Source organism: Equus przewalskii, chromosome X (genome assembly GCF_037783145.1).
Source record: "Equus przewalskii isolate Varuska chromosome X, EquPr2, whole genome shotgun sequence".
NCBI lineage: Eukaryota > Metazoa > Chordata > Mammalia > Perissodactyla > Equidae > Equus > Equus przewalskii.
The window spans coordinates 39,443,121-39,469,412 of NC_091863.1; the positions used below are offsets into that span (position 1 = coordinate 39,443,121).

Below are 26,292 nucleotides of genomic sequence, written 5' to 3' on the forward strand. Positions count from 1 at the left end.
TATTCTAACAATTTATCTATAGATTCCTTTGGATTTTCTGTGTACACATATCATCTGCAGAGATTGAGAGATTTATTTATTCCTTTCCAGTCATTACTCCTCTTCTTTTCCTTGCTTTGTTTCACTAAACCCTCCAGTACAGTGTTGAATAGAAGTGGGCATAGCAGCCATCCTTGTCTCATTCCTAATCTCAGGAGGAAAGCTTTTACCATGTCGCCATGAAGTTTCACTATGTCTTTTTTTAATACACCCTTTATCAGACTAAGGAAATTGTCTCGTATTCCTAGTTTACTAAGAATTTATATTATGAATGGGTGTTGAATTTTATGAGATCCCTTTTTTCTGCATCTGTAGATTATGTAATTTTTCTCCTTTATTAATTACGTTGACTAAATTGTCAACTTTATTGGCATAAAGTTTTTTCATAATTCCCTTATTATGCTTTTAATGTTTATAGAATCTGTGGTAAAGTCCACTATGTCATTCCTGATTTGAAATTTTGTATTTTTTCTTCTTGATCAGTCTAGGGTTACTCACTTTTATTAATCTTTTCAAAGAACTTCCTTTGATTCTTCTCTATTGCTTGTGCTCTAGAGGACAGGAAAACAAATGTGTTGGAGGAAACCCATCAGAAGCATTAAGCATAGATAGTGAGTAAGCTAGGAGCTTAAGATATGAGCAAAACTCAAGACGTGTGAAGTAGAGATAATGAATAAGCAAGCAGCTTTTGAGACACAGGCAGAATTCATAAGGTGTGTTAAATATAGTCAACAAGGTAGCAGCTTGTAGGATACATTAAAAATAAATAGAATAAATGGAGTATATGAAGGAACAAACAAGAGTGTTACTTAAACATAGAAAGGAATGCAAAGATCAAGTCATAAGGTATCTTACCACCTGAGCCATCAGCTACATTTTATTCAAATCAGCCACCAATTGGTGACACTCAGTATTGTTCTATTGACCACAGATAAAACCCGTGACTGTGCAGGAGGCTAATTGGTGAGCTATAGCTGAGGCAAGTGGGGTGTGTCATTGTCCTGGGCACCTTCAGTCTGATTGAATCCCTTGTTCAAACCTCAAGTCTGGTCCTCGTAACCAATGAGGCTGATGCAACAGAGAGAGAGAGAGACACAGAGGGAGAGAGACGAAGACAGGATGTTCGAACATTACATAACAAAGGATTCAAGAAATGGGGCCCTTCGGCCTGTTTGCACCCTCTCCTAAGTGTGTTAACTTACCTCATCTCTTTCCCTTTGCATCTTGGTGGTTTTTTAAAAATATATTTTGTGTTTTTAAATTGATTTAATAAGCCACATGACTTGAGCATTTTATTTTGGTCTGTGAGCCTTTCTATTCTGAGACCTCTGGAATAGCTTGCCTGGTAGTATATTGCAGTCCATCAATATATCAAGGGAATTTTTCATATCAGATTCATAGTTTGAAGATTTTTCCTAAAGAAATAAGACAATAATACAACATAAGTGGTTAAAATATTGATGTCTCAGTACTGATCTGGATGGTTATAGGACCAGTCAAGGGTCACAGGGCTGAACTTAGGGATCCCAGGCTAGTCTTGAGGGTCCTAGAGAACAGGTCGAAGAGGGATCATAATGAGTATCACTTTAGAGGTTTTAGCTAAAGCAGTAAGACTCATAATTGGCAGAAATAATGGGGGGCAGGACTTGGGGCCAGCCTACAGGCACAACAGAGCTGATTTGGGGGAGGTATCAGGGACGTACTTGTGGTGGGACCTCTCCCTGAGTGTATATAAATAACGACAACAGGAACATGGAACACAGAGGGGATGTTCATTGAGCGCTGTGTCCCGAGCACAAGCTGTCTCATCCTGTATACCTATGGTCACCGCGGGGTCCTTGGGGCAGCTCCTCTTTGTGCAGAAACCCAGTGACTACCTCCTGCCTCCTCCACTCACTCAGTCCTCACCAACTCATCGCCACCACCACGAGATCCTGCATCGCTGAGACCCCGAGACCCAACAGCCCGATCCCTGTTCCACACAGAGCGTTCGTCACTCTCCAGTGCCAGCGGTCTGCCCCACATTGATGGCCCTTACGCTTCCTCTCTGCACTCGCTAATGCTCTGCCACATTTTGCCACTTGCCTGACTGCTCTTTACTCTGCCCCATTTACCATTATTCCCACTGTGCCTCATATCACTCCCAGTTTACTCCATTCTGTCCACATTTCCAACACCCACTCTCTTAAACTCTCCTCACTCCCACTCTCCCCAGCATTACTCATATTTTCTGACGTTCAACTGTTTCTTCTCCAGTAACTCGCTCCACTGGATACTTCCCCCATTTCTCCCTACTCTTCCCTATTCACCTCTACTCTGCCCCTTATTACCCCGTTCCCCCACACTTGGCCCTTCATTACCCTCACCTCTTCCCCTAGTTCACTCCAGTTCATTTATCTACATCCTGCCATACACCCCCACTATTCCCCTCTAGGTCCATGTCCCACTCACCCACATGTGGCCCATCAGATTGGCATCTGTGTCCAGGAAGCAGGAGTCCAAGATTAACCTGAAATGGCAAGATCTGACCCCCATCCTCACCCCACTTCAGGATGACCTTTGATGGGCCTGAAACCCCAGGAATATTCCTTATCGCAGGAAGATGAAACGCTTCACTTCTAGCCCTTGGGCATCCTCTCAGCAGACTGCACCAGGAGCAAGGAAGTCAGCCCCACATTTCTTCCCCGAGCTTCCTTCTCCCTGGAAAGACACTAAATGTGACATGTCTGGCTTACATAGCTCATAAAAAAGTAAGCCCACAGCTTATTATCTTGCAGGGTAATTTAGGGGAAAAAATAAGGCCTAGGAGGGCAGAGGCAGGGTCTCAGGTCTGACTCACCCACCTGTTTTGTTCAGTCCAAACACTGACCATGCCCAGGTTTTACACAGCTTGAGCTGCCCAGTTCCACCACAGAGATGGCCCAGTGAAAAACCACAGAGGCACGAGGGCCACAAACACAGTCATTCACACAGCTGGACCTCTTGCTCTGGAGCAGACGTGTTATGTGGTCTTTGGCTGTGTCCATTCAGACCATGGCTCTCAATCTCTCACTTTGGAAAATGTTGTCACCAACAGTAGTGTGACCTGGGGGGTAAGTTACTCAACTTCTCCCTGGATTCATGCTTTCTCTCTCTTGTAAAAAGAATACACACACACATATGAATGAAGTAATTTAAATTATTTTGTTAAGATATGGAAAGACCTTGGTGGCCTTTAGTACAGGATATTTTCATAGCTCTCACTGTGCATACTAAAGAAGAAATGTGTTCCAGTTTCAATTATTTTAGGTTTGCATAATGTGGTCCCATCTGACCGGAGAATCACTTTATTTTTTTATTTCTTTATTTTTCTGTGAGGAAGACTGGCCCTAAGCTAACATATGTTGCTAATCTTCCTCTTTTTGCTTGAGGAAGACTGTTGCTAAGCTAACATCTGTGACAATCTTCCTCTATTTTATGTGGGACGCCGCCACAGCGTGACTTGACGAGCAGTGCTAGGTCTGCACCCTGGATCCGAACCAGCAAACCCTGGGCTGTCGAAGCAGAGCACATGAACTTAACCACTACGCCACCAGGCCAAGAATCAGTTTCTCTGGCACCCTCAGGAAAGTAATGCCTGTGTGCCTTTGGAACTGATTGGTTATCTACTGTTCTCTATGACTGATTATTCAATTTATTCACTCCAAAAACTTAAACTCCACATTTAGCATATCTGCATTAAATATTATGAAATCCTGTATCTAGAATCTGACTTCATTATAACAGTGATAGAAATATGCTTTTTAAAAAGTTTTATTTATTGAAAAGGTAGTACATCCACATACTATCATTTTCAAAAGTTATCAAAGGGTATACAATTGTCTCCCTCCCAATTCCATCCTCCCAGCCACCCACTTCCCCTTCCCTTTCCCAGAGGTACTCAGGGTTCCCAGCTTCTCGTGTATCCTTCCCCAGATAGTTTGTGCATATACACTCAACTATGTACTTACTATTGGTTCTCCTTTTTAGATACAAATGGTAGCATATTATATTCATTATCCTGCACCTTGCTTTTCTCGCCTAATAATGTATGCTGGAGACCATCCCACATCACTACACAAATGGTGTCCAAGTTCTCTTTATATATTTATGCATTTTTGTCTACCTAGGAGTTTGCTGTATGAATGTACCAGGATTTCAGGAACCAGATCTCTGGTGGTGTCATTTGGACAGCTTTCAACCTTTTGTTTTTATAAACAGTGGATCAGTGAATACCTCTGTGTTCGTCATTCTGTACATGCATGAGTATATACATTCCTAGAAGGGGGACTGCTGGCTCACAAGCCATGTGCATTCATGGTTTTGATTACTTTGGAATCATTCCACTTTGAATAGTTTTTTCTGGACTTGATGTTTTCTGGAGGTTCATGTGGTAGAAGAAACAGGGGCCGCATTCTGGGCAGATCAGAGTTTTTCTTACAACTGGGATTTTTTTTTTCCATTTGGTAGTCGTTTCAACTTGACATCTCCCATGTCAGCAAACAGGGGCAGCTGTAGGGTCCTTCACAAGGAGCACTCCCTTCTCTTGCCCTAGCCCCCGCCAACTGCTCCTCCTGTGAGCACAAGCTACTTTCTGCAAGTACGGCTTGTCCGAGTGATTCCTTGTTGAAGCCCCTGCCTGTCTCTTCTCAGACCCCAAATGGGTCCAGGAGACCTCCTACCTCCCACCAGCCCATGCCCTCTGGTACTGCTGTTGTGTATGTGTATAGTCTTGCCCTCAGGGTATAGCCTGAACCCCAGCTAAGACTCCTTCCCAGTCCCGTCTCACATCTGCAGCCATGAGAGTTCTCTCTGTTCTGAGTCTCCTGTGCTGGTACTTGAGTTCCTCTGCCTCTGGCAGCCCTCTCATCAGGGTTTCAGCTCTCTTCTAATTTTGTCAGAGATTACACTTCTGCTGCTTTTTCCCCCTGTAGCTTTTGGGTGAAGCCTGAGATGAAAAGAAAAAAGGCTGATTTTACTCCCCATATTTAAACCAGAAGTCAGAACATACTTTTAAAACGTTAATTAAATCAACAAAGCTTTCCTTCAGTGTATGTAACAGGCACTGTCGATTTACTCTCTAGTGTGCAATGAGCTTTGACTTTCGGGTGTGGCCTTTCCCATGGGCCTTCTTTCCTGTATGTGTTCTCTGATGTACAATAAGGTTTGATTTTTGGGTAAAGGCTTTCCCACATTCTGCACACTTATAGGGTTTCTCTCCGGTATGAGTTCTCTGGTGTACTGTGAATGTTGATTTTTCTCTGAAAGCTTTGCCACACTCAGTGCATGCATAGGGTTTCTCTCCTGTGTGTGTTCTCTGATGTATTATGAGCTGTGACTTCTGGCTAAAAGCTTTCCAACATACAGGACATTCATAGGGTTTCTCTCCTGTATGAATTCGCTGGTGTATAATGAGCTTTGACTTTTCTCTGAAGGCTTTGCCACATTCATTACATTTATAGGGTTTTTCTTCTGTATGAGTTCTTTGATGTATAATGAGATATGACTTCTGGGAAAATGCTTTTTCACATTCATTGCACTCATAGGGCTTCTCCCCTGTATGACCTCTCTGGTGTAGCATGAGATAGGATTTCTGAGAGAACGCTTTCTCACATTCATTACATTCAAAAGGTTTCTCTCCTGAATGAGTTCTCTGATGTACACCAAGGTTTGACTTTTGGGTGAAAGTTTTTCCACACACATCACATTCATAGGGTTTCTCTCCTGTATGAGTTCTCTGATGCACAATGAGGGTTGACTTCTCATTGAAAGACTTCCCACATTCAGCACATTTATGAGGTTTCTCTCCCGTATGAGTTCTTTGATGTATAATGAGAGTTGACTTATCACTGAAAGTTTTCTTACACTCATTACATTCATGGGGTTTCTTCCCTGTATGAGTACTATGATGTATAATTAGATCAAGCTTCTGTATGAAAGATTCCCCACATTTAGTGCATTCGTAAGTCTTCTCTCCTGTGTGCGTTTTCTGATGGACAATGAGGTTTGACTTCTGAGTGAAGGCTTTTCCGCATTCATTACATTCATAAGGTTTCTCTCCTGTGTGAGTCCTGTAATGAATGATGACAGTTGACTTTTCTCTGAAGGCTTTTCCACATTCCGGACACTCAAAGGGTCGCTCTCCTGTATGAGTTCTCAGGTGTATGATGAGCTGAGATTTTTGGCTAAAGGCTTTTCCACATTCAGTACATCCAAAGGGTTTCTCTCCCGTATGAGTTCTCCAATGTACAATGAGGTGTGACTTCTTGCTAAAGGTTTTCCTACATGCAGTACATTCAAAGGGCTTCTCTCCATTTTTAATCCTCTGATGTAGACTAAGACCTTTCTTTCGCCTGAGGGCCTTTCCACACTCTTTATATCCATAGGGTTTCACTCCAGGAGTTGTTTTCTCGTACTCAGTATGGAAGAATAATTTTGCACATCCATTATCATGTTTCTTTCCTACAGAGCTTCTACTAAATAAGTCTAAATTATCTACCATATTATTTCCAAATGACTCATATTTATGGGGTCTTTGTATTGAAACGACAAGGTTTGTACTCAGGTGAAGTGTGCTTCCAAATTCATTATAGTCATGGTCACTCTTGGTGGTAACTGTTTTCTCATCAGGGAATCCAACTTGCATCAAGATACATTTATCTTCATCATCCTGGTGCTGTCTCTCAATCTGTTCATCAACTTGGCAGGCTTCTTCTAGAAAGAAGTACAGTAAACCATTTTTATACTTTAACATTATAGAATGGACCTTCTTTAGAAATGCCATGCCATATGAAAGCTGTTACTATTATCTCATTTTATCAGAGTTACTGGAGAGAGAATCTTGACCATCGAATCCTGTTCTTTTACTAAACTCCCACCTGCTAGCCTTTGTGTTACCAAGAACAATCTCACCCTGACGCCTCAGTCTTTCTTACCTCCACTTCTGCATTATCTCTGATTTCCATCAACTCTGAGGACCTTATCACCCCTTACCTTCGTTTATAATATGAACTCTTAACTGTACCTGACTTATACTATTTCCACCTAGGTAGAAATGCAACTGTGTGAATTGTGGACTCAAATCTTACAAGAATCCTGAATCCACATTCTCAGTAAATGAGAGAAAGATGTAGAATAATTAGTCTTACAAAACAAAGAAAAACCTAAAGATCTTTGCCCAATCTGGATTCACTTTTCTATCCATCTAAGCTTGCATTCACAGTTCTTCGACACCACCTTCTGCACCTGTCTACACTATTTCCACTGAAAACTATGTCTCTTATTAACTCCAAACCCTTCCGCATGTTCCACCACCGACATACCCCAGTCCTGCACATTTTGCTCTATTCAGAATATAGAAAACTTTCAAGAGGCAGTTCAGTCTTTTCAAAAAAGTTTACCCTGCTCTTGCTCTATAACTAACTTTTATTAACTTCTAAAGTAGTTGATCATCTGTACCACTCATTTAGAAAATTAAAATTGCAAAGTGTTGCCTTTAATATACCATATTTCATCAATTGCAAGATGTATATTAGTCCACATTTTAACATATCTGAATCCAGATGCACCTTACAATCAATGACATGTCAAAAATTAACTGGTGGCAATTTTTCTTTCTTAGTGGTGTGTCTTAAATCCACGGTATCTTCAAGTTCATAAAATATGGTAAATACTTTTTGCACATATACTGAATTTTTATCCTTTTTTGTAGTTTACTCTTCTTCTCACTTCTCCCTAAAATTTTATATGACAATATTCAACCATACAGAAAAGTTGAAAAAAGACTACAATAACTACTCATATTACCACTTAGATTTAATAAGGATAACATTTACAATAGTAATACTGAATTTTAAAATGGATCATGCATCTGTGGTTTCTCTTCTTATTACTTCCTTTCTTTGGATAGTAAAGCACTAGTTCTAAACTAGGAGTGAAAATCAGAGTCACAGGAAAAGCTTTTACAAAATGCATTTGATGGGACCCAAGCTCCACCAAGGACCTACTGAATCTGGACTTCGTTGGGTAGTAAGAAGCAGCGTAGCAGGCGTGCTAGGCTCATGGGCTCTCTAGCCCAGGATCAAATCCTGCCTCAGCCTTTCACTTGCTCTGCGACCTTAGGCAGGTAATCTAACCTCTTTGTATCTTACTCTCCCACCTGGAAAACATGAATTATAACAGTGCCCACCCAAATGTTTATTAATGGGATCCACTTACTTATAACAGGGTATACATGACACATAGCAAGTACTTTCAAACGTTTACTAGAACAATTACTACATTACTACTACTACAACAATGACAACAACTACTACTACTATTATGATTATTAGGAGCCACTACTATAAAAAGAAATAAGGGATATCTCAATATGTTTACCATGTCCTTGAATATTAAGTGAAAAAAAGAAGATGAATAAAACTATGCATAGTAGGCTAACATTTTTCTAAGGAAGGAAACAAATATAGAGATATATATTTATATAGGCTCATAGTGTAAAAAACAATGGAAGGATAAACCTTTAAATTTTCATAAGTGGTTACCTTTGGGGGGAGGAAGGGAGTGGGATGGACAGGGGATGAAGCTGGACTTCTTGAATATACGTTGTTTTCGAGATTTGACTTTGGAACCAAGTAAATATTTTATAAATATTTCATATAATCATAAAGTAAAATTCAATATAAAAGGATCCCCTAATAATATTAAATACCCCTTCATCTGTATGTCCTAACAACCATGCTGAAAAGTCTTGATTCTCAACGGCACCAACGTGATTACTGCAACTGATTCCACCCACTATACACATTCAGCGGTCTCAGAACAATACTAACAGTACTACCATCAGATATAAGATTAGGAAATTAACAATCTTTAGGTCTAGAATTTGATTTGGAAATATCAATTTGAATACATGATGTATTTTCTCTTAAAAATCTTTTTTTATATAGTTCCTAGCTCGGTCAATGGAAAGGCCTAGAAACAATTCCCTAATATCGAAATTGTGGTCTCAAAACAGTATTTACCACTACAAAGAACCAGGGCTCCTCAGAGAAATGGCTGATTCCAGGTCAGAGACAGGAAATATATAAAATGAGCCTGGAACTCTTGTAACACCAGAAAGTAAAGAAGCTACCAAAGACTAAGGAAGCACTTTGAAGAGGTTTCCACTGGCCAGAGATGGGGCAGTGTGATTCATAATAAGGATAAGGCAATGGATTAAAACAGAAAAATGTTTAAAGTCATAAGTCCATAAGCGATACTCAAAAAAAGACATACTGGTCACCTTTGAATGATGCTACAAAACCAACTCATTATTTTGAAAACTGGTAAATAAATGGAAAAACATATATAACTCATATGTTTACTATGTACCTATTCTGTACAATATGTAACTCATATGTAACTAACATCTAACCAAATAATAGATGGAGGGCAATCCCTCTTTATAGAAATATTCCAGCTAATAACAAAGAAGGAATGACAGAATTAGAATATCACCACTTTGCAACCATTAATTAATTAATGGATCTAAGCAATGCTCACCAATGACTCATAACATAGAAAAAAGAGACAACCACGAATTACAATGCCTCCTGATGGAAGTATGTTACACCAGCTAGGAAATGGTCTTGCTAAAAGAAAAAAATAAAACCCTAAATGTGATGAAGCTTTGAGATCTAACTACCAATTTACAAGAAAAAGAGGGGACAGAGGAATATGTCAGATACCACCATGGGGTACTTATGAGCTAAATCCAGAATGCAGAAAACTAATGACATGATTCAGTTTCTTAAAAAAATACAAGGGAGGGGCCGGCCCCATGGCTGAGTGGTTAAGTTCGCGTGCTCTGCTTCAGTGGCCCAGGGTTTCTCGGGTTCGGATCCTGGGCGCGGACATGGCACTGCTAATCAAGCCACGCTGAGGCGGCATCCCACATGCCACAACTAGAAGGACCCACAACTAAAACTATACAACTATGTACCAGGGGGCTTTGGGGAGAAAAAGGAAAAATAAAATCTTTAAAAAAAAATACAAGGGGAAAAAGACAGATGGAGGGGAATCATCTGTCGATTCTAAGAAACAAGGACCCGAGTAGCTACGAGCACACCCAGCACCGAGTCCTCATTTCCCAGCACCATTCCTCACTAAAGGGACTGGGGATCCTGGGAGAAGCTGCTGATTCCAGCTCTGAAATGCAGTAAGTACACTGTGAACCCGCCAGAAAGTGCTCAAAGAATGATGGGGACATGTCAAAAGACAGAGGAGTCAGCTGAAGGGACTCCTACTAGCAAACTGAAGACAATTTGAACGTCAAAATGAATAACAACAGTAGACAGGAACGGATTATAACACACTGAAAAATAAAAACCTATGTGCCTATGCTGATACTAAAATTAATTAATTAATGCAGATAGGGCGAGGGAGAGTTCTTTACAGAAGAGCGCCAACTTACAAATGTAGAAGGAATGATAGAAAATTTACCATTTTTACCAACTATCTTAGTAATAATTAATTCAGGCAAGAATCATCAGTGAATGTTAAAAGCTACTGGGTAAAAATTTTGGAGGAACAGGATATTCACACAGTTTAGCAGTTCCACAAAATGTTAAACACACAGTTATAACGTGGTCCAACAATTCCACTCCTATGTATGTACTCAAAAGAAATGAACACATACATCACCACAAAAACTTCTACATGAATGTTCATAGCAGCATTATCTGTAATAGCCAAAAAGTGGAAAGAAACTAAATGTCTATCAACAGATGAACAGATAAAGAAAATGTGTTAACAAAATGGATAAACAAAATTATATCCATGCTACAAAATTATATAAAATTATATACATGCTAAAATTATGTATGTTCCAAAATTATATACATCCTACAATATGGATGAACCTTGAAAACATGCCAAGTGAAAGAAACCAGACATAGAAGGCCACATTTTGTATGGTTCATTTATATGAAATGTCCAGAATGGGCAAATCCACAGACACAGAAAGTAGACTAGTGGCTGCCAGGGGCTGGAGGAAGGAGGGAATGGAGAGTGACTGATAAGGGATAGGGGTCTCTTTTTAGGGGTAATGATAATGTTCTAGAATTAGATAGTGGTGATGGTTGCACAACTCTGTGAATATACTAAAAATCACTGAATTTGTATACTTCAAAAGAATGAATTGTATGGTATGTGAATTATATCTCAATAAAGCTATTTTTAAAAAGAGATAAGATGTTTTAGGAGAGCAAATCTGATGGGACTATCTAAGCTAAATGGAAGCAGGTAGTCTAATCTAGACTTAGAACATTAGCGTCTAGGCCTGTGACTAATGCAGCCTGGCTTCAGATATGGCAGTGAGAAATGGGGCAGGGCTGGGGGACAAGGGGATTGGCATTTACATGACACTTACATACCGCGAAAAGGAGCTGTGCAGAAACTTGTGGGTGAGCACCACTTAAGGAGAATGGTCTGGAAGATGTGGGACGGGGGAGAGGGTGTCAGCCTTATGTCTGAGGTGTTCATGTCCCTGTCCTCCAACAGCATCAAAGGGCCATGACCTTTCCAAGATACTCCTGAAAGCCCTTTCAGAGACCCTCAGCCTTGACTGACAAGCTGGGACCTCATGTCCCCATAGCTTGGGTCAATCCCACTTACCTGGAAAGCTCCAAACTGGGATTTTTCCTTCTGCTGGGCACGGCTCTTCCACCTCCAATTTGAGGATGAGGTCTGGTTTGGTAACCTGCTGCCCTGCTAATGAGAAATGACAGTGATACCTCCTTGGTCTTCAGAGCCTCCGAGAAAGAGGAAGGGGGAGTTTGGGACAGCACAAGGGACCTATCACTTGACACAGTAGCAAGTCAAACCATTTCACCTGGGTTTTGAGCTCACAAACACCCTGACAGGAAAGCAAAGGGGGAAAAGGAACTTTAACCTCTGGAATTCAATGTCAAACTCTTTAAGCAGTTCAGAAACTTGTGAGTTCCGAAATTGAGAAAGGAAAGGCCCTCTATCAGACACAATAATAATAAACAGCGCAATTACCTGAGGGAGCCATTCTTACCCACGGAGACCACGTTGCTATAGGTCTCCAGCATCACATCTCTGTATAAGGTCCTCTGTGGAGGGTTCAGGTACTGCCACTCCTCCTGGGTGAAATCCACAGCGACGTCCTCAAATGTCAGAAGTCCCTGTAATTGCACATGCCTTTTATTCTAAAATGCTGACCACTGGGTGATGAGGATGGAATGTAGAGAAACTTCTGATTGAGTTCCCAGTTCACAATGATGACTTAACACAGGATGCCTACTTTGTGGGGAAATCACGAATCATAACAGAAAAACTATTCCATTAAGTAATAGAATATGTAAGACAATGTGGTATTAGCACAAGGATAGACAAATAGTCCAGTAGAACTAAAAAGAGAATCCAAATATGTATGGACACCTGAGTTATGACAAAGTTGGCATTGCAAAGCATGGGGAGAGGATGAGGATGGGTTCAAATAAATGTGGATGGGTTACTGGATATCTATATGGGAAAAATGATATTTAACCCCTAACTCTCACCATACACAAAACTCAGCTACAGGTAAATTATAAATCTAATGTGAAAGGTAACACACACATACACACACATTAAAAAAAGACTTATAACTAGGATATACAACTATGTAGTGGAGCTTTGGGGAGAAAAAAAAGAAAGGTAACACAATAAAGTGTCTAGAATATAATATAGGAAAATGTTTCCATAGTCTTGGGGTACGGAAAGAATTCTAAAACAAGACGTGAAAAGCACTACTCAAAAAGAAAAGACTTATAAATGTTACAAGATTAAAAGTACAAGAGAGGCCAGCCCCATGGCCAAGTGGTTAAGTTTGTGCACTCTGCTTCAGGGGCCTCGGGTTTCGCCAGTTCAGATCCTGGGCACGGACCTAGCACAGCTCATCAAGCCATGCTGAGGCGGCATTCCACACAGCAGAACCAGAAGGACCTACAACTAGAATATACAACTATGTACTGGGGGGCGCTTTGGGGAGAAGAAGACGAAAAAAAGAAAAAGATTGGCAACAGATGCTAGCTCAGGGCCAATCTTGAAAAAAAAAAGTACAACAGTAAAAAGGCAAGCTATAGATGAGGAGATTATCTGCAACATTCACAAGTGGTAAAGGGATCTGATCTGGAACCTATAAAATAACCCGTACAAATCAATAAGAAATATACAGACAACAGAGAAAAATAGACAAGAGATGTGAAGAGGTACTTCACTACAAAGAAAATCCAAATGACCAATGAACATAAGAGAATGCACTTAACCTCATTAGCATTCAGGTAACCACTGAAATGTACTCAACCCCCTTACTCAACCCACTCAGGTAAGTGAAAATTTAAGCCACACGCGGACACCACTATGCGTCTACCAGAAAAGTTATAATTAAGCAGATCAAAATACCATAAGATTGTGCTGAAATGGGAACTCTCACACACTGCTAGTAGGAATATAAACTGGTATAACTGCTTGAGGAAACAGTTCGGGCATTATTTACTGAAGTTAATGATTTGCATACACTATGACCCAGCAATTCTACTCTTAGGTACACACCTTAGAGAAAATCATGCACATGTGCTCTAGAAAACAATTTCTAATAGTAAATGGTGAAAAAATCCAAATGCCCCTCAACACCACAATGGGTAAATTGTGGCACAGTCATTCAATGGAATACTGTGCGGTGATGAAGATGAATGAACTACAACTGCATATCCAACAGAGATGATTCTCACAGATGTACTGATGAGTAAAAGAATCCAGATCAAAAGAGTACATACTGCATGATTCTATCTATACATAGTAAGGGAACCAGCAAGGCCAATCGTTGCAATGACGTTAGAAGTCAGGAGAGTGATTACCTTCAGGGGTGGTATTGACTGGGAGAGGGCATCAGTGGGCATTTGGAGGTCTTAATTATGTTCTGATGTTGACCTGGGGTGGCTACAGGGTGTATTCACTTTGTGGTAATTCATCAAGCTGTACACTTATAAACTGCACTTCATGTATGTTATAATTAAATGTACTTTATATCTTTCTACTTAAAAATTATTTTCAACAGAAGTGCAAAGGCAATTCAATGGAAAATGGGAGTTCTGAATTTCAACAAATGGTGCTGGAACAATTGGATAGCCATATGCAGGAAAAAAAAAGAACTTCAACGCATACCACCAAAATATATAAAAATTAACTCAAGTTGGATCACAGACCTAAATGTAAAATCTAAACCTATAGGGGTTGGCCCCGTGGCCGAGTAGTTGGGTTCGCGCGCTCCGCTGCAGGTGGCCCAGTGTTTCGTTGGTTCGAATCCTGGGTGCGGACATGGCACTGCTCATCAGACCACGCTGAGGCAGCGTCCCACATGCCACAACTAGAAGGACCCACAACGAAGAATATACAACTATGTACCGGGGGGCTTTGGGGAGGAAAAGGAAAAAATAAAATCTTTTAAAAAAAAATCTAAACCTATAAAATTCCTAAGAGAAAATCTTTTTAACCTTAGGTTAGCCAAATATTTCTTAGATGTGACACCAAAATTCAAAAGACACTGTTAAGAGAATAAAAAGCCACGAATGGAAGAAAATATTTACAAATCACATATCCAGCAAAGAAGTTGTATTGAGAATATATAAAGAACTCTGAAAACTAAAAAACAAAAAAAGGTAAAAGAGAGATACTTCACCAAAGGAAATATACAAATGGCAAATAAGCACATACAAAGATGCCCAACATCATTAGCCATGAGGAAACTGCAAATTAAAACCACAATGAGATACCACAACACACCTATTAGAATGGGAAAAAAACCTGCTGGTGAGGGTGTGGGACAACTGCAACTCTCATGTATCACAGGCAGCAACGCAAAATGGCACAGCCACTTTGCAAAACAGTTTTCCAGTTTCTTATGAAATTAAGCATCTACTCCCATACAACCCTGCAATCCCACTCACAGGTATATTTACTCAAGTGGAATGAAAACTTATATAAACCCCCAAATCTGTACACGAACACTTATATAGCAGCTATATTTGTAATCACCCAAATCTGGAAACAACCCAAATGGTGTCCAACCACTGAAGAGAGAAACAAACTGGAATCCATACAGTGTGATGCTACTCAGCAATAAAAATGAAAGGACGAATGATACAGGCAACAGCATGATGCACCTCAGATGCATTACGCTAAGTCAAAGAAGCCAGATTCAAAAAGCTACATACTGTATGATTCCATTTATACGACATTATGGGAAAGGCAAAACTATAGAAACCAAAAGTATATCAGTGACCACCAGGGCCCAGGGTGCAGCAAGGGACTGACTACAAAGGGGAAGTATTGGGAGGCGACAGAACTGTTCTATCTTCATTGTGGTCGTGGTCACCTACTGTACGAGTTTGTCAGAACTTGCAGAACTGTACGCTAAAGAAGTTCTTACTGTATACAAATTATATCTTGTTTTTATTTAAAAAATTTTTTAAATAAAAGTTTTTTTATTTTAAAAAAATTAAGGAGTTTCTAGTTAATCTAGAATAACTGCATCTGTGTAAATCCAAATCTCGCCACATATCCTCCAAGACTATACAGACCAACATGAAGAACAAATAAAACCACACGTAACCTACACCTGCACTATAACTTGTAATAGAATATGGAGACTACTACAAATTTCTAATTACCTACGAGTAAAACACAAATACCAATTTCCAGCTCAGCTTGCCTTCAAACTACTGCTGTAAACCTTTCTGGAGTGTGAGAAGGGTCTGAAAAAACAGTCAAGCGAACAGAAGAGGGGAGCAGAGAGCCTAAGGATAAGCTCAAATCATGCTTAGAAAGAGAAAATCTGCCATAAGTATGAAAATACTGACAAACTGGCCAGATCTAACAGAGCACCAGCTATAGGAAAGATGTGTAGGACCCAAGGTGGCAGTCACAAAAAAGCATTGCCTCTGAGGGAGCAGAGGATAAAAAGCAGCGAGGAAAAACCATTTGGAGATTGGGTAGTGAAGGGAAAAAACTAGAGGGAAGTTCAGGGTCACGTAAGACAAAGAATGACCAAAACAAATGAAAACAAGTGGGAGCATGCACAGTGGCGCTCCACAGTGCCCAGAGCGTCAGCCATTAAGGAAATTGCACTTTGCCTCACTGAGAAAAGAGGGTGCTCTTGAACTGAGAATCATGCAAGCCACCCCAACCTCCAACACTGTCCTCAAAACAAACAGGTGCAAACGGTCTGGATCCAGTCAAAGCTTTGTCAGGAATAACAGAAAATGAGAAAATATTTCGGGTGATGAGAAATTCACCCCCCACAATGACGTCAGCAAAATGACAGAGTAGGCAGCTCCAAGCTCTCATCCTCCCCCCAGAAACATCAAAAAACAAGCAGAAACTGTCAGAACCAACTTAGTCAGAACTCTGGAAAACAGTCAAAGGTTTGCAGCAATAAAGCGAACATGCAAACAAGAAAAAGGCAACCTAAAGATGGTGGGTCAGCCAGCCCTGACGGCCTAGTGGTCAAAGTTCAGTGCTCTCACCCTTTCAGTGGCCCGGGTTTGGTGCCCGGGTGTGCAACCACACCACTCGGCAGTCGGTAGCCATGCTGTGGTGGCATCCCACATAGAAGAACTAGAAGGACTTACAACTAGGATATACATCCGTGTACTGGGGCTTTGGGGAGGGAAAAAAAGAGAGGAAGATTGGCAATAGATGTTAGCTCTGGGTGAATCCTTCCCTACAAAAAAAAAAAAAAAAGACGGGCCGGCCCCATGGCCGAGTGGTTAAGTTTGCGCACTCCGCTGCAGCAGCCCCCGGTTTGGATCCTGGGTGCGGACATGGCACCGCTCGTCAGGCCACGTTGAGGTGGCGTCCCACATCCCACAACTAGAAGGACATGCAACTAAGATATACAACTGTGTACAGGAGGGGTTTGGGGAGATAAAGCAGAAAAAAAAAATTGGCAACAGTTGTTAGACCAGGTGCCAATCCTTAAAAAAAAAAAAAAAAAAAAGACGGTGGAAAAACCTCACAGCATTTTTACTTGCCCTTGCCCTACCCCTTTCCATGAGGGGCGGCAGTTTTACAGCAGCAGCAGGCCATGTTCCCAGGGTGGGACCCTGTTCCCTGGTCTGGAGGGAACAGAACAGACCTTCCTCACAAATTCGTGTGTCTGTTCTTACCTGTCTGGGGGCTGCCAGAGGGACTGATGAGGGTACCCGTCTCTGTTTTGCCTAACTCACAACTCCGGCCAGAAAAGCAGCAGCCTGCTCTAAGAGGCTGCAAGGCAAACTAACAACCCACAGATGCCTGGGGCAAAAGATTGCAGTCCAGACACACAATAGACTGCCTAAGGCTTGAGAGGGAAAGCTAAGAAAGATTCTTCAGGAAATTAGCACATTCAAACACATCCATGCACAGAGGACTCAGAAAGGCTTGTATGCCCAGGACAAGACTCATGCTCACAAAGACTTGAGAAGACTCTAAATGCTCTAATTCTTCCCAAGCATAGGAAATGAAAGCTTCCAAATTCTCACATGAATTGAGTATAAATTTGATATATAAACTCATTTAAGATTGTACAAAATAGGAAAACTACAGACCAATCTCACTTATGAACATCAGTGCAAAAGTCCTAAATAAAATATAAGCAAACAAAATCAATCAACACTAAGACAATAATACATCATGACCAAGTAAGATTTATTCCAGGTATATACTGATATTTCAATATTGAAAATTCATTAACATAATTCACTATTTAAATAGACCTAAGGAGAGAATTTATATGATTAATATAATTAATATAAGAAATGCTGATATAAAAATATTGAAACAGAATTCAATACCCAATCCTGATAAAAAACTAAAGAAGATTAGAATTGATGATAATTTCTTTAAAATAGCCAAAGATAGATAGATAGGGAAGGAAGGAGGGAGGGAAAGAAGGAAGGAAGGACTAAAATGGAAGGAAAGAAGGAAAGAATAGAAGAAAGGATGGACTGGAATGGAAGGAAGACAAGAAGAATGGAAGGATGGACTGGAGTGGAAGGAAGGAAGGACGGAAGGACATTTTTCATAGGGGCCTTGGGTCACCATGGATAGTGTAGTAATGTGATTTGTAGGGGTCTTTGGGTCACTCCAAGAGGGGCTGGAGACAGAGAGCCCCTAGGTGGACAATCATGCCTATAAAATGAAGCCCTAATAAAAACTCTGAACAGTGAGGCTCATGTGAGCTTCCCTGGTTGACAGAACTCCATGCATACTATCACATATCAATGCCGAAAAAGTCACACATCCTGACTCCATGGGGAGAGAAAAACAGAAGCTTTGTGTTTGGTACTTTCTTGGACCCTGCCCTATGCACTTCTTCCCTTGGCAGATTCCAATCTGTCTTCTCCCTCTAACAAGCCATAACCAGGAGTATAATAGACTTCAGTAAGTTCTGTGAGTCCTTCCAGCGAATTACCAGACCTAAGGTGATTTGGGGACCCCTGAACTTGCAACTGGTATCGGAAGTGAGGGTGGTCTCTTATGGGAACTGTTCCTTCTAACTTCATAGTTGTCAAACTCTTCACAGATAGAATGGCACAAAGTCACAAAGATGCAGTTATCCCTAAGTTAACGATAAATTTAATGTGATTTCAATTAAAAAACAAGCTTTTTAATGGCACTAAATAAGGAAATACTAAAGATCATATCAAAAAAAAAATGTGCAAGAAGAGCTAGAAAAACACTATAAAAGAAAAACTATGAGGGAGGAAGCAGTCCTACCAGACACCAGAACACACTTTGATACAGGCATTCTCTCAAAGCGCAAGGTGAAAGGCACACTTCTTAATACATGGTACTGGGACAACTGGAGAGCCATCTGGAAAAGGCTAAGCTGGATCCATACCTCATACCATACACAAGAATAAATGTCAAATGCATCAGGGATCTAAATGTAAAAAACTGAAATCACACAAAGTACTAGAAGAAAGCATGGGTGAATGCCTGTATAGCCTGGGTGTGAGAAAAGACTTTCTAACTGAATAAAAACCCAAATGTAATAAAAGATTGATAAATACAACTACAAAATATAAAAACACTTTTGCAAGTCCAAAGACATAAGTCCAAAGACAAATGACAAACTAGGGGGAAAAATCTGTTGCAACACATCTCAAAGATAAAGATTAATATCCTTAATATATTAACAAAAACTCTTAAAAATCAAGGGGAAAAAAGACCAAATACCTGATAGAAAATAAGGCAAAAAAAAAAAAAAAAACATAAAACAATTCACAAAACGATAAAATGTCTCTTAAATTTATGAAATTATATTCAATTTCGCTTGTAGTAAGAGAATTGAAACTGCACAGGGATGCCATTTCTTACCTAGCGGATTGGAAAAAGTTTAAAGTCTGACAACATACTCTGTTGGTGCAGCCACGGAGAAACAGGCACTATCATACACTGTTGGTGGGAATGGAAAACAGTGCAACCCCTATAGAAGGGAATTCGGAAATATCTAACAAAACTCCAATCTTATTTACCCTTTGACCCAGCAATGCCACTTGTAGGAATTTATATAGAAGATATATCTGTACAAAAAGGAAACAATATATTTCATTGCAGCCTTATTCTTAATTGCAAAATACTGGAAACAACCAAAATTCCCACGTACATAGAAGAATGGTTGAACACACTAACGGAATACTACGCAGCTATAAAAATGAACGAGTCACAGAAATAGAATAAACAATCCTAAAACTCATATGGAACCACAAAAGACTCCGAAAAGCCAAAGAATTTTAAGAAAGAACAAATCTGGAGGCATCATGCTCCCTGATTTCAAACTGTATCATAAAGCTATAGTAATCAAAACAGTATGGTATTGGTATAAAAAAAGACACATAGATCAATGGAACAGAACAGAGAGCCCAGAAATAAACCCAGCATACGTGGTCAATTAATTAACAACAAAGGAGCCAAAAATATACCATGGGGAAAGGACATCTCTTCAATAAACTGTGTTGGGAAAACTGGACAGTCACATGCAAAAGAATGAAACTGCACTACTATCTTACACCATACACAAAAATTAACTCAAAATGGATTAAAGACTTGAATATAAGGCCTGAAACCTTAAAACTCTTAGCGCAACCAGAGGCACTCACAACTCACAACTAGAATATACAACTATATACTGGGGGGCTTCTGGGAGAAGAAGAAGAAGAAAAAAAAGATTGGCAACAGATGTTAGCTCAGGGCCAATCTTTAAAAAAAAAAACAAAAAACCTCCCACAAGAAAATAAAGACAGTGAGCTCCTTGACATCAGTCTTGGTGATGAGTTGTTGGATTTGACACCAAAACCAAAAACAAACAAATGGGACTACTACATCAAAGTCAAAAGCTTCTGCACAGCAAAGGAAATCATCAACAAAATGAAAAGACAACCTACTGAACTGGAGAAAATATTTGCAAATCATATATCTGATAAGAGGTTAATATCCAAAATATATAAAGAACTCATCAACTCAATAGCATAAAAACAAACAATCTGATTAAAAAATGAGCAGATGGGGGCCGGCCCGGTGGCGCAGCAGTTAAGTTCACATGTTCCGCTTCTCAGCGGCCCGGGGTTCGCTGGTTCGGATCCCGGGTGCAGACATGGCACTGCTTGGCAGCCATGCTGTGGTAGGCGTCCCACGTATAAACTAGAGGAAGATGGGCACGGATGTTAGCTCAGAGCCAGGCTTCCTCAGCAAAAAGAGGAGGACTGGCAGTAGTTAGCTGAGGGCTAATCTTCCTCCAAAAAAACAAAAACAAAAAAAACAGAAACAAACAAAAAAAATGAGCAGATGACCTAAATAGAAATTTTTCTAAAGAAGATATACAGATGGCCCACAGGCATATGAAAAGGTGCTCAACATCACTAATCATCAGGGAAATGCAAATCAAAACCACAACGAGCTATCACCTCACACCTGTTAGAATGGCTATCATCAAAAAGACAAGAAATAAGTGTTGGTGAGGATGTGGAGAAAAGGGAACCCTTGTGCACTGTTGGTGGGAAGGTAAATGGTGCAGCCACTATGGAAAACAGTATGGCGGTTTCTCAAAAAATTAGATAGAACTATCATATGACCCAGCAATTCTACTTCTGGGTATTTATCCAAAAGAAACAAAAACACTAACTGGAAAAGATATCTGCACCCCCATGTTCACTGCTGCATTATTTACAATAGCCAAGACATGGAAGCAACCCAAGTGTCCATTGATGGATGAATGGATAAAGAAAACATGATAGATAGATATACACAATGGAATACTATTCAGCCATAAAAAAGAAGGAAATCTTGCCATTTACAGCAACATGGATGGACCTTGAGGGCATTATGCTAAGTGAAATAAGTCAGACAGAGAAAGACAGATACATATGATGTCATTTATATGTGGAATCTAAAACAAAACAAAACAAAATGATCTTACAGATACAGAGAACAGACTGGTGGTTGCCAGGCGGAGGCGGGGGTTGGGGAGTGGACGAAATAGGTGAAGGTAGTGAAAAGGAACAAACTTCCAGTTATAAAATAAGCCAGTCCTGGGGATGTAATGTACAGTGTGGTGACTATAGTTAATAATACTGTAGTGTATATTTGAAAGTTGCTAAGAGTTGCTAAAAGTTCTCATCCCAAGAAAAAAAATTTGTAACTAAGTGTGGTGATGGATGTTAACTAGACTTACTATGGTGATCATTTTGCAATATATACAAATATCAAATCATTATTTTGTACACCTGAAACTAATATAATGTTATATGTCAATTATATCTCAATTTTAAAACTGTATGAGGACGATATTTGTAAATATACATGGAGCAATTTCCAAGATATATTGTTAAGGGAAAAAAGCACAGTGCAAAAGAGTCTATAAATCAAGTATAATACCTTTTGAGCAGTAAGGGGAAATTTTTAAAGTATACATTTATCTGCTTATTTTAAAAAGAAACATCATAAGCATAAATCAGAAACTAACAAGACTGGTTGCCTCCAAAATGGGGTAGAAGGTACAGTGGAGAGATGACAATTCTGTGTATATAATTGTATAGTTTTGTCTCTTCAAATCATATTAACATTTTACATATAAAGGTAAGAATAAAATTAAATCAACAAAAATAGAAAGAAATAAAATCTAAAATGGAATACAAACAAAAAATGAACCTAACTGTTGACCAAATAAATAACATAAGCATGCTGGATAGGAAAAAAAGAAAAGAAAAATGAAAAACCAATCCAAGTGACTTCTAAACAGAGTACTCTGATTATATATCCTCAGTATAAAAGGCATGCAAACAAACCATGTACTGTACTCAGTAGGTTGGTTTTTCACGGGTGTGGGTGCAGGAATTCTGATTCTACTTTCTGTATATTGCCAGGCTGAGCAAAAGAGTCAACATATTAATGCTAGGATCTGTGCACTCACTGTTGGAGAAGGGAGATGCAAATATGGAATAAGGGAAGACTGGGAAGATTCCTGAGATATTGTAAGAATTCAAAGTCTGTCTGTCTGTCTGTGTATGTATATGTCTGTGTGTGCATGTGTATAGTTATATATATATATACACACACATACACAGACATATAAATAGACACACATACAAATACAAAGCTCTGTTCACTGAAAGAACTTAGAAGTAATGACACTCCAGTGGCAATGAGCACACCTAGCACCCAGATTTTGGTTTCTATATATCATTAGCCACTAATAGGAACCAGTGCTCCTTGGAGAAATGGCCGATTCCAGGCCTGGGTCAGGGAAAGTAAAAGATGAGGGCGGGAACATCTTGTTTCATCAGAAAGTAAAGAAGTGCTCCAAAAATTATAGGAATGTGTCAGAAGAACAAAAAAGCCAGCTTAAATGGGCTCCCACTGGCCAACTTGGGGACTATTGAGCATCAAAATAAACAATGACAATAACGGATTATATTCCATTGAATAAAATAAAAACAAAAATTTTATATTACTGACATAAACAAGTAAATAAATAAAAGAGAAGAGGAAGCCCCACCTCCTAACACCATCACCTCGGGCATTAGGATTCCAATATGTGAATTTTAGGGGAACACAGACATTCAGACTATAGCAAAGTTTAACAAACAAAAATCAATCATATTTCTATATACTGGCAATGAATATTGGAAACTGAAATTTAAAAAACAAAGCCATTTACAATAGCTTGAAAAATGAAACATGTATAAGTCTAACAAAACATGTTGTTATAGACTGAATTGTGTCCCCCCAAAATTCCTATGTTGAACCTCTAACCCCCAAGGTGAATTTATTTGGAGATGGGGCCTTTAAGCAGGGAATTAAGGTTAAATGAGGTCATAAGAATGAGGCTCTAATCCAGGAGGACTGGTGTCCTTATAAGAAGAAGAAACGCCAGAGATCTCTCTTTCTCTCTGCACAAGCACAGAGGAAAGGCCATGTGAGGACACAGTGAGAAGGCCACTGTCTACAAGCCAGGAAGAGAACTCTCACCAGAAACCAACCCTGATGGCACCTTGATCTGGGACTTCCAGCCTCCAGAGTGGTGAGAAAATAAACTTCTGTTGTTTAAACTACTCAGTCTGTAGCATTTTGTTATGGCAGCCTGAGAAGACTAATACACATGTGTAGGATCTGCATGTTGAAAATTACAAAATATTGATGAAATAAACCCAGAAGATCTAAATAAATGGAGAGACATACTACATTCATGGATTGGAAAACACAACATAATAAAGTTATCAGTGCTCCCCATACTTATCTACAGATTTAACTCAATTCCTATCAAAATCCTAGCAAGATAAATTTTTTTTAAAAAAAAAGGCTACATACCATACGATTCCACTTATATGACATTCTTGAAAAGATCAAACTACAGATAAGATAAAACTCTGCCTCTTGGCCAAATGAGAATCAAAAGTCCAAGTGAGAAAATTACTTCGAGAAAATCATTTGAAAGACAAGCAAGTTCCCTACGATATTTCAGTGCCAAATTACACTTCAACATAATGTCTCCAGCTCACTGAGGAATGCTATAGGAAAGAGCTGCAGGAAACCAGGGACTGCGTTTCTCAGCAGGCTGTGGTGGAAGACAATTCCACCATCCACATGAAGACCCAGCAAAGAAATGCCTTGCAAGCAAGGGTAGGAAACCTTTACTTCCCTGAGGACTTGGTGTGCTCTCTCCTGACAAGTAAGGTGAGTCAGGTTACTGGTTACATTTTCTTCTGGCTGCCAGAAGCTCACAGAGAAATGTGCAGCTCAACATTAGTATCTGTCACACCTAAGTCTTCTACATTCTACCTTGGCCTCGAACTGCTCTCATTTCCCCTGTTCCTACTGCTTATCTACAATTTCCTATTTTATGTCACAGATTCCTACATAGCTCATCACATCCATGATAAAATAGAGGAAAGAACAGATAAACAACATACTTACCTGGGATGCAGCCATTTCCTGCTCTTCTGGGGAAAGGCAGAGATGTGTGAAGGCAGAGCTGGAAAAGTGGAGAACAGTAGAGCATATGAGAGACCCCATCAGGCTTCCAGTGCCCAGAATTATCTGCCTAGAAATCCCCTGACACGAGCTGTGCATGAGGCCGCTCTGCGGAGGTGTGGGCAACCACGTAGTTGTAACAACTACCTGTGTATTCTTGACTCTTTTCCTCATGTAAATATCTAACACAAAAAGGTTTTTTTTTGAGGAAGATTAGCCCTGAGCTAACTGCTGCCATTCCTCCTCTTTTTGCTGAGGAAGACTGGCCCTGAGCTAACATCGATGCCCATCTTCCTCTACTTTATATGTGGGACGCCTACCACAGTGTGGCTTGCCAAGCAGTGCCATGTCCGCACCTGGGGTCTGAACCAGCGAACCCTGGGCTGCCAAAGCGGAATGTGTGCACTTAACCGCTGTGCCACCGGGCCAGCCCCCAAAAGGTTTTATGTATGTATGTATATATACACGCTTGTATACTGACGCAGAAATTGTATTTCTAGATATTTTCCTTAATGAAATATTGTATCATAATTTCTCTGTAAGTACCTTCATCTCAGCACTGATTTTAACAATACCAAACTTAAATGATCGTAAATGACCCATAATACGGGATTAATAAGAAAATACACGGAATGAAATGCTATGTAGCTATTAAAAATAATGTATGGAACTGTACACTTATCTGTATACTTTTCTGTACATATGTCTAAATTAAAAGTTTTAAATGTTATAAATTTTTAATCTGAATCAGAGTAAACTTCTAAGCAAAAAAAGGCAGGTTATAAAACTGCAGGAGCCCATTAGAAAACTATATGTTAAATGTTTACAAATACCCCTTATACACACTAAAAAATGTCTAAGAATGGACATTTAAATGTAGGGGCATAAAACTAGTTCCTTTTGATTCTTTTCCTCTATTTTCTAATTAATCCATAATTAAAATGTTTTACTTACTTATTAAACGCCAAAAAACCTGAACTTTAAAACTATTATCCCCTTGACGTTTTAAGCCCATCCCCCCAGATCGCGCAGCACCAGGCCCCGCCCACTCCCCCAGCCCCAGCTCTGCGTGAGGCCCCCAGGCAGGTGAGTCGTCTCAGGTGCCTCTTGCTTCTCCTCACCTCACTGGGGCCGTCTTGCCCAGGAGCCGGAAGGAAGCCTTCGGATGCAGATTCACTTCAGCTGGAGCATCCACGCCAGGCCCCTACCTAGGGGCTGGGGCAAGGGGAGAGGAGCAGAGGGAGAGGCGGGGCGCTCCGAAGGAGGGGCCTGAGGGATGCGTAAGAACCCTCAGCGCAGGTCACTGTGCTGGAAAATGTGTAAAAGTCAAAGTTGAATAAGCCCCATTCAACCCTGACTAGCCCCATAACTTTGTCCACCACTGAGCCCACATACCCTCATTGACTGACCTCTCGGTCCCCCATCACTCACCCCACAAGCCCCCACGTCAATGACCCCCACAAATCCCCCTTCACTCGTCCCCTAGAACTCCCCATCACTCAGCCATCACCCCTAGCTCTCGCCCCCTCAACCTCTCTCTCGACAACAGATTTTCTGCTCGCTGCAGAGGAGACCGTTACAACACTGGCCCGGAGGAGCACTTCCGCTTCGGGACCGACTCGGGCTCTGCAGCCTGCAGGGCTGCAGCGGCCGGGTGTGCGCATGCTCAGTGAGGGC

General features: G+C 40.3%; 1 protein-coding gene across 7 annotated transcripts; it reads right to left on the reverse strand.

Annotated features, from left to right (window-relative positions):
- Window positions 1-3,815: 3,815 nt before the first annotated feature.
- ZNF182 (zinc finger protein 182) lies at window positions 3,816-26,292 on the reverse strand. Of its 7 annotated transcripts, none has more exons than XM_070606466.1 (6): window positions 26,148-26,292; window positions 25,737-25,923; window positions 24,559-24,616; window positions 12,119-12,245; window positions 11,713-11,808; window positions 3,816-6,771 (listed from the first exon to the last, which is right to left on the reverse strand). In XM_070606466.1, exons 3-6 carry the CDS (start codon window positions 24,571-24,573, stop codon window positions 5,138-5,140), a joined length of 1,872 nt encoding a protein of 623 aa, XP_070462567.1. In that variant the 5' UTR covers window positions 24,574-24,616; window positions 25,737-25,923; window positions 26,148-26,292; the 3' UTR covers window positions 3,816-5,137. The 7 variants fall into 7 exon arrangements, with proteins under 7 accessions (XP_070462567.1, XP_070462571.1, XP_070462569.1 ...); XM_070606470.1 differs by having other exon boundaries at window positions 3,816-6,768; window positions 11,713-11,805; window positions 26,148-26,286; XM_070606468.1 differs by having other exon boundaries at window positions 11,713-11,805; window positions 26,148-26,286.

Coding starts and splice junctions, on each gene's coding strand:
- ZNF182 (XM_070606466.1), bottom strand. Junction 11,809..12,118: donor TAGCAACGTGGTCTCCGTGG/GTAAGAATGGCT, acceptor ATTTCTCATTAG/CAGGGCAGCAGGTTACCAAA. Junction 6,772..11,712: donor CCCAGTTTGGAGCTTTCCAG/GTAAGTGGGATT, acceptor ACTTCTTTCTAG/AAGAAGCCTGCCAAGTTGAT.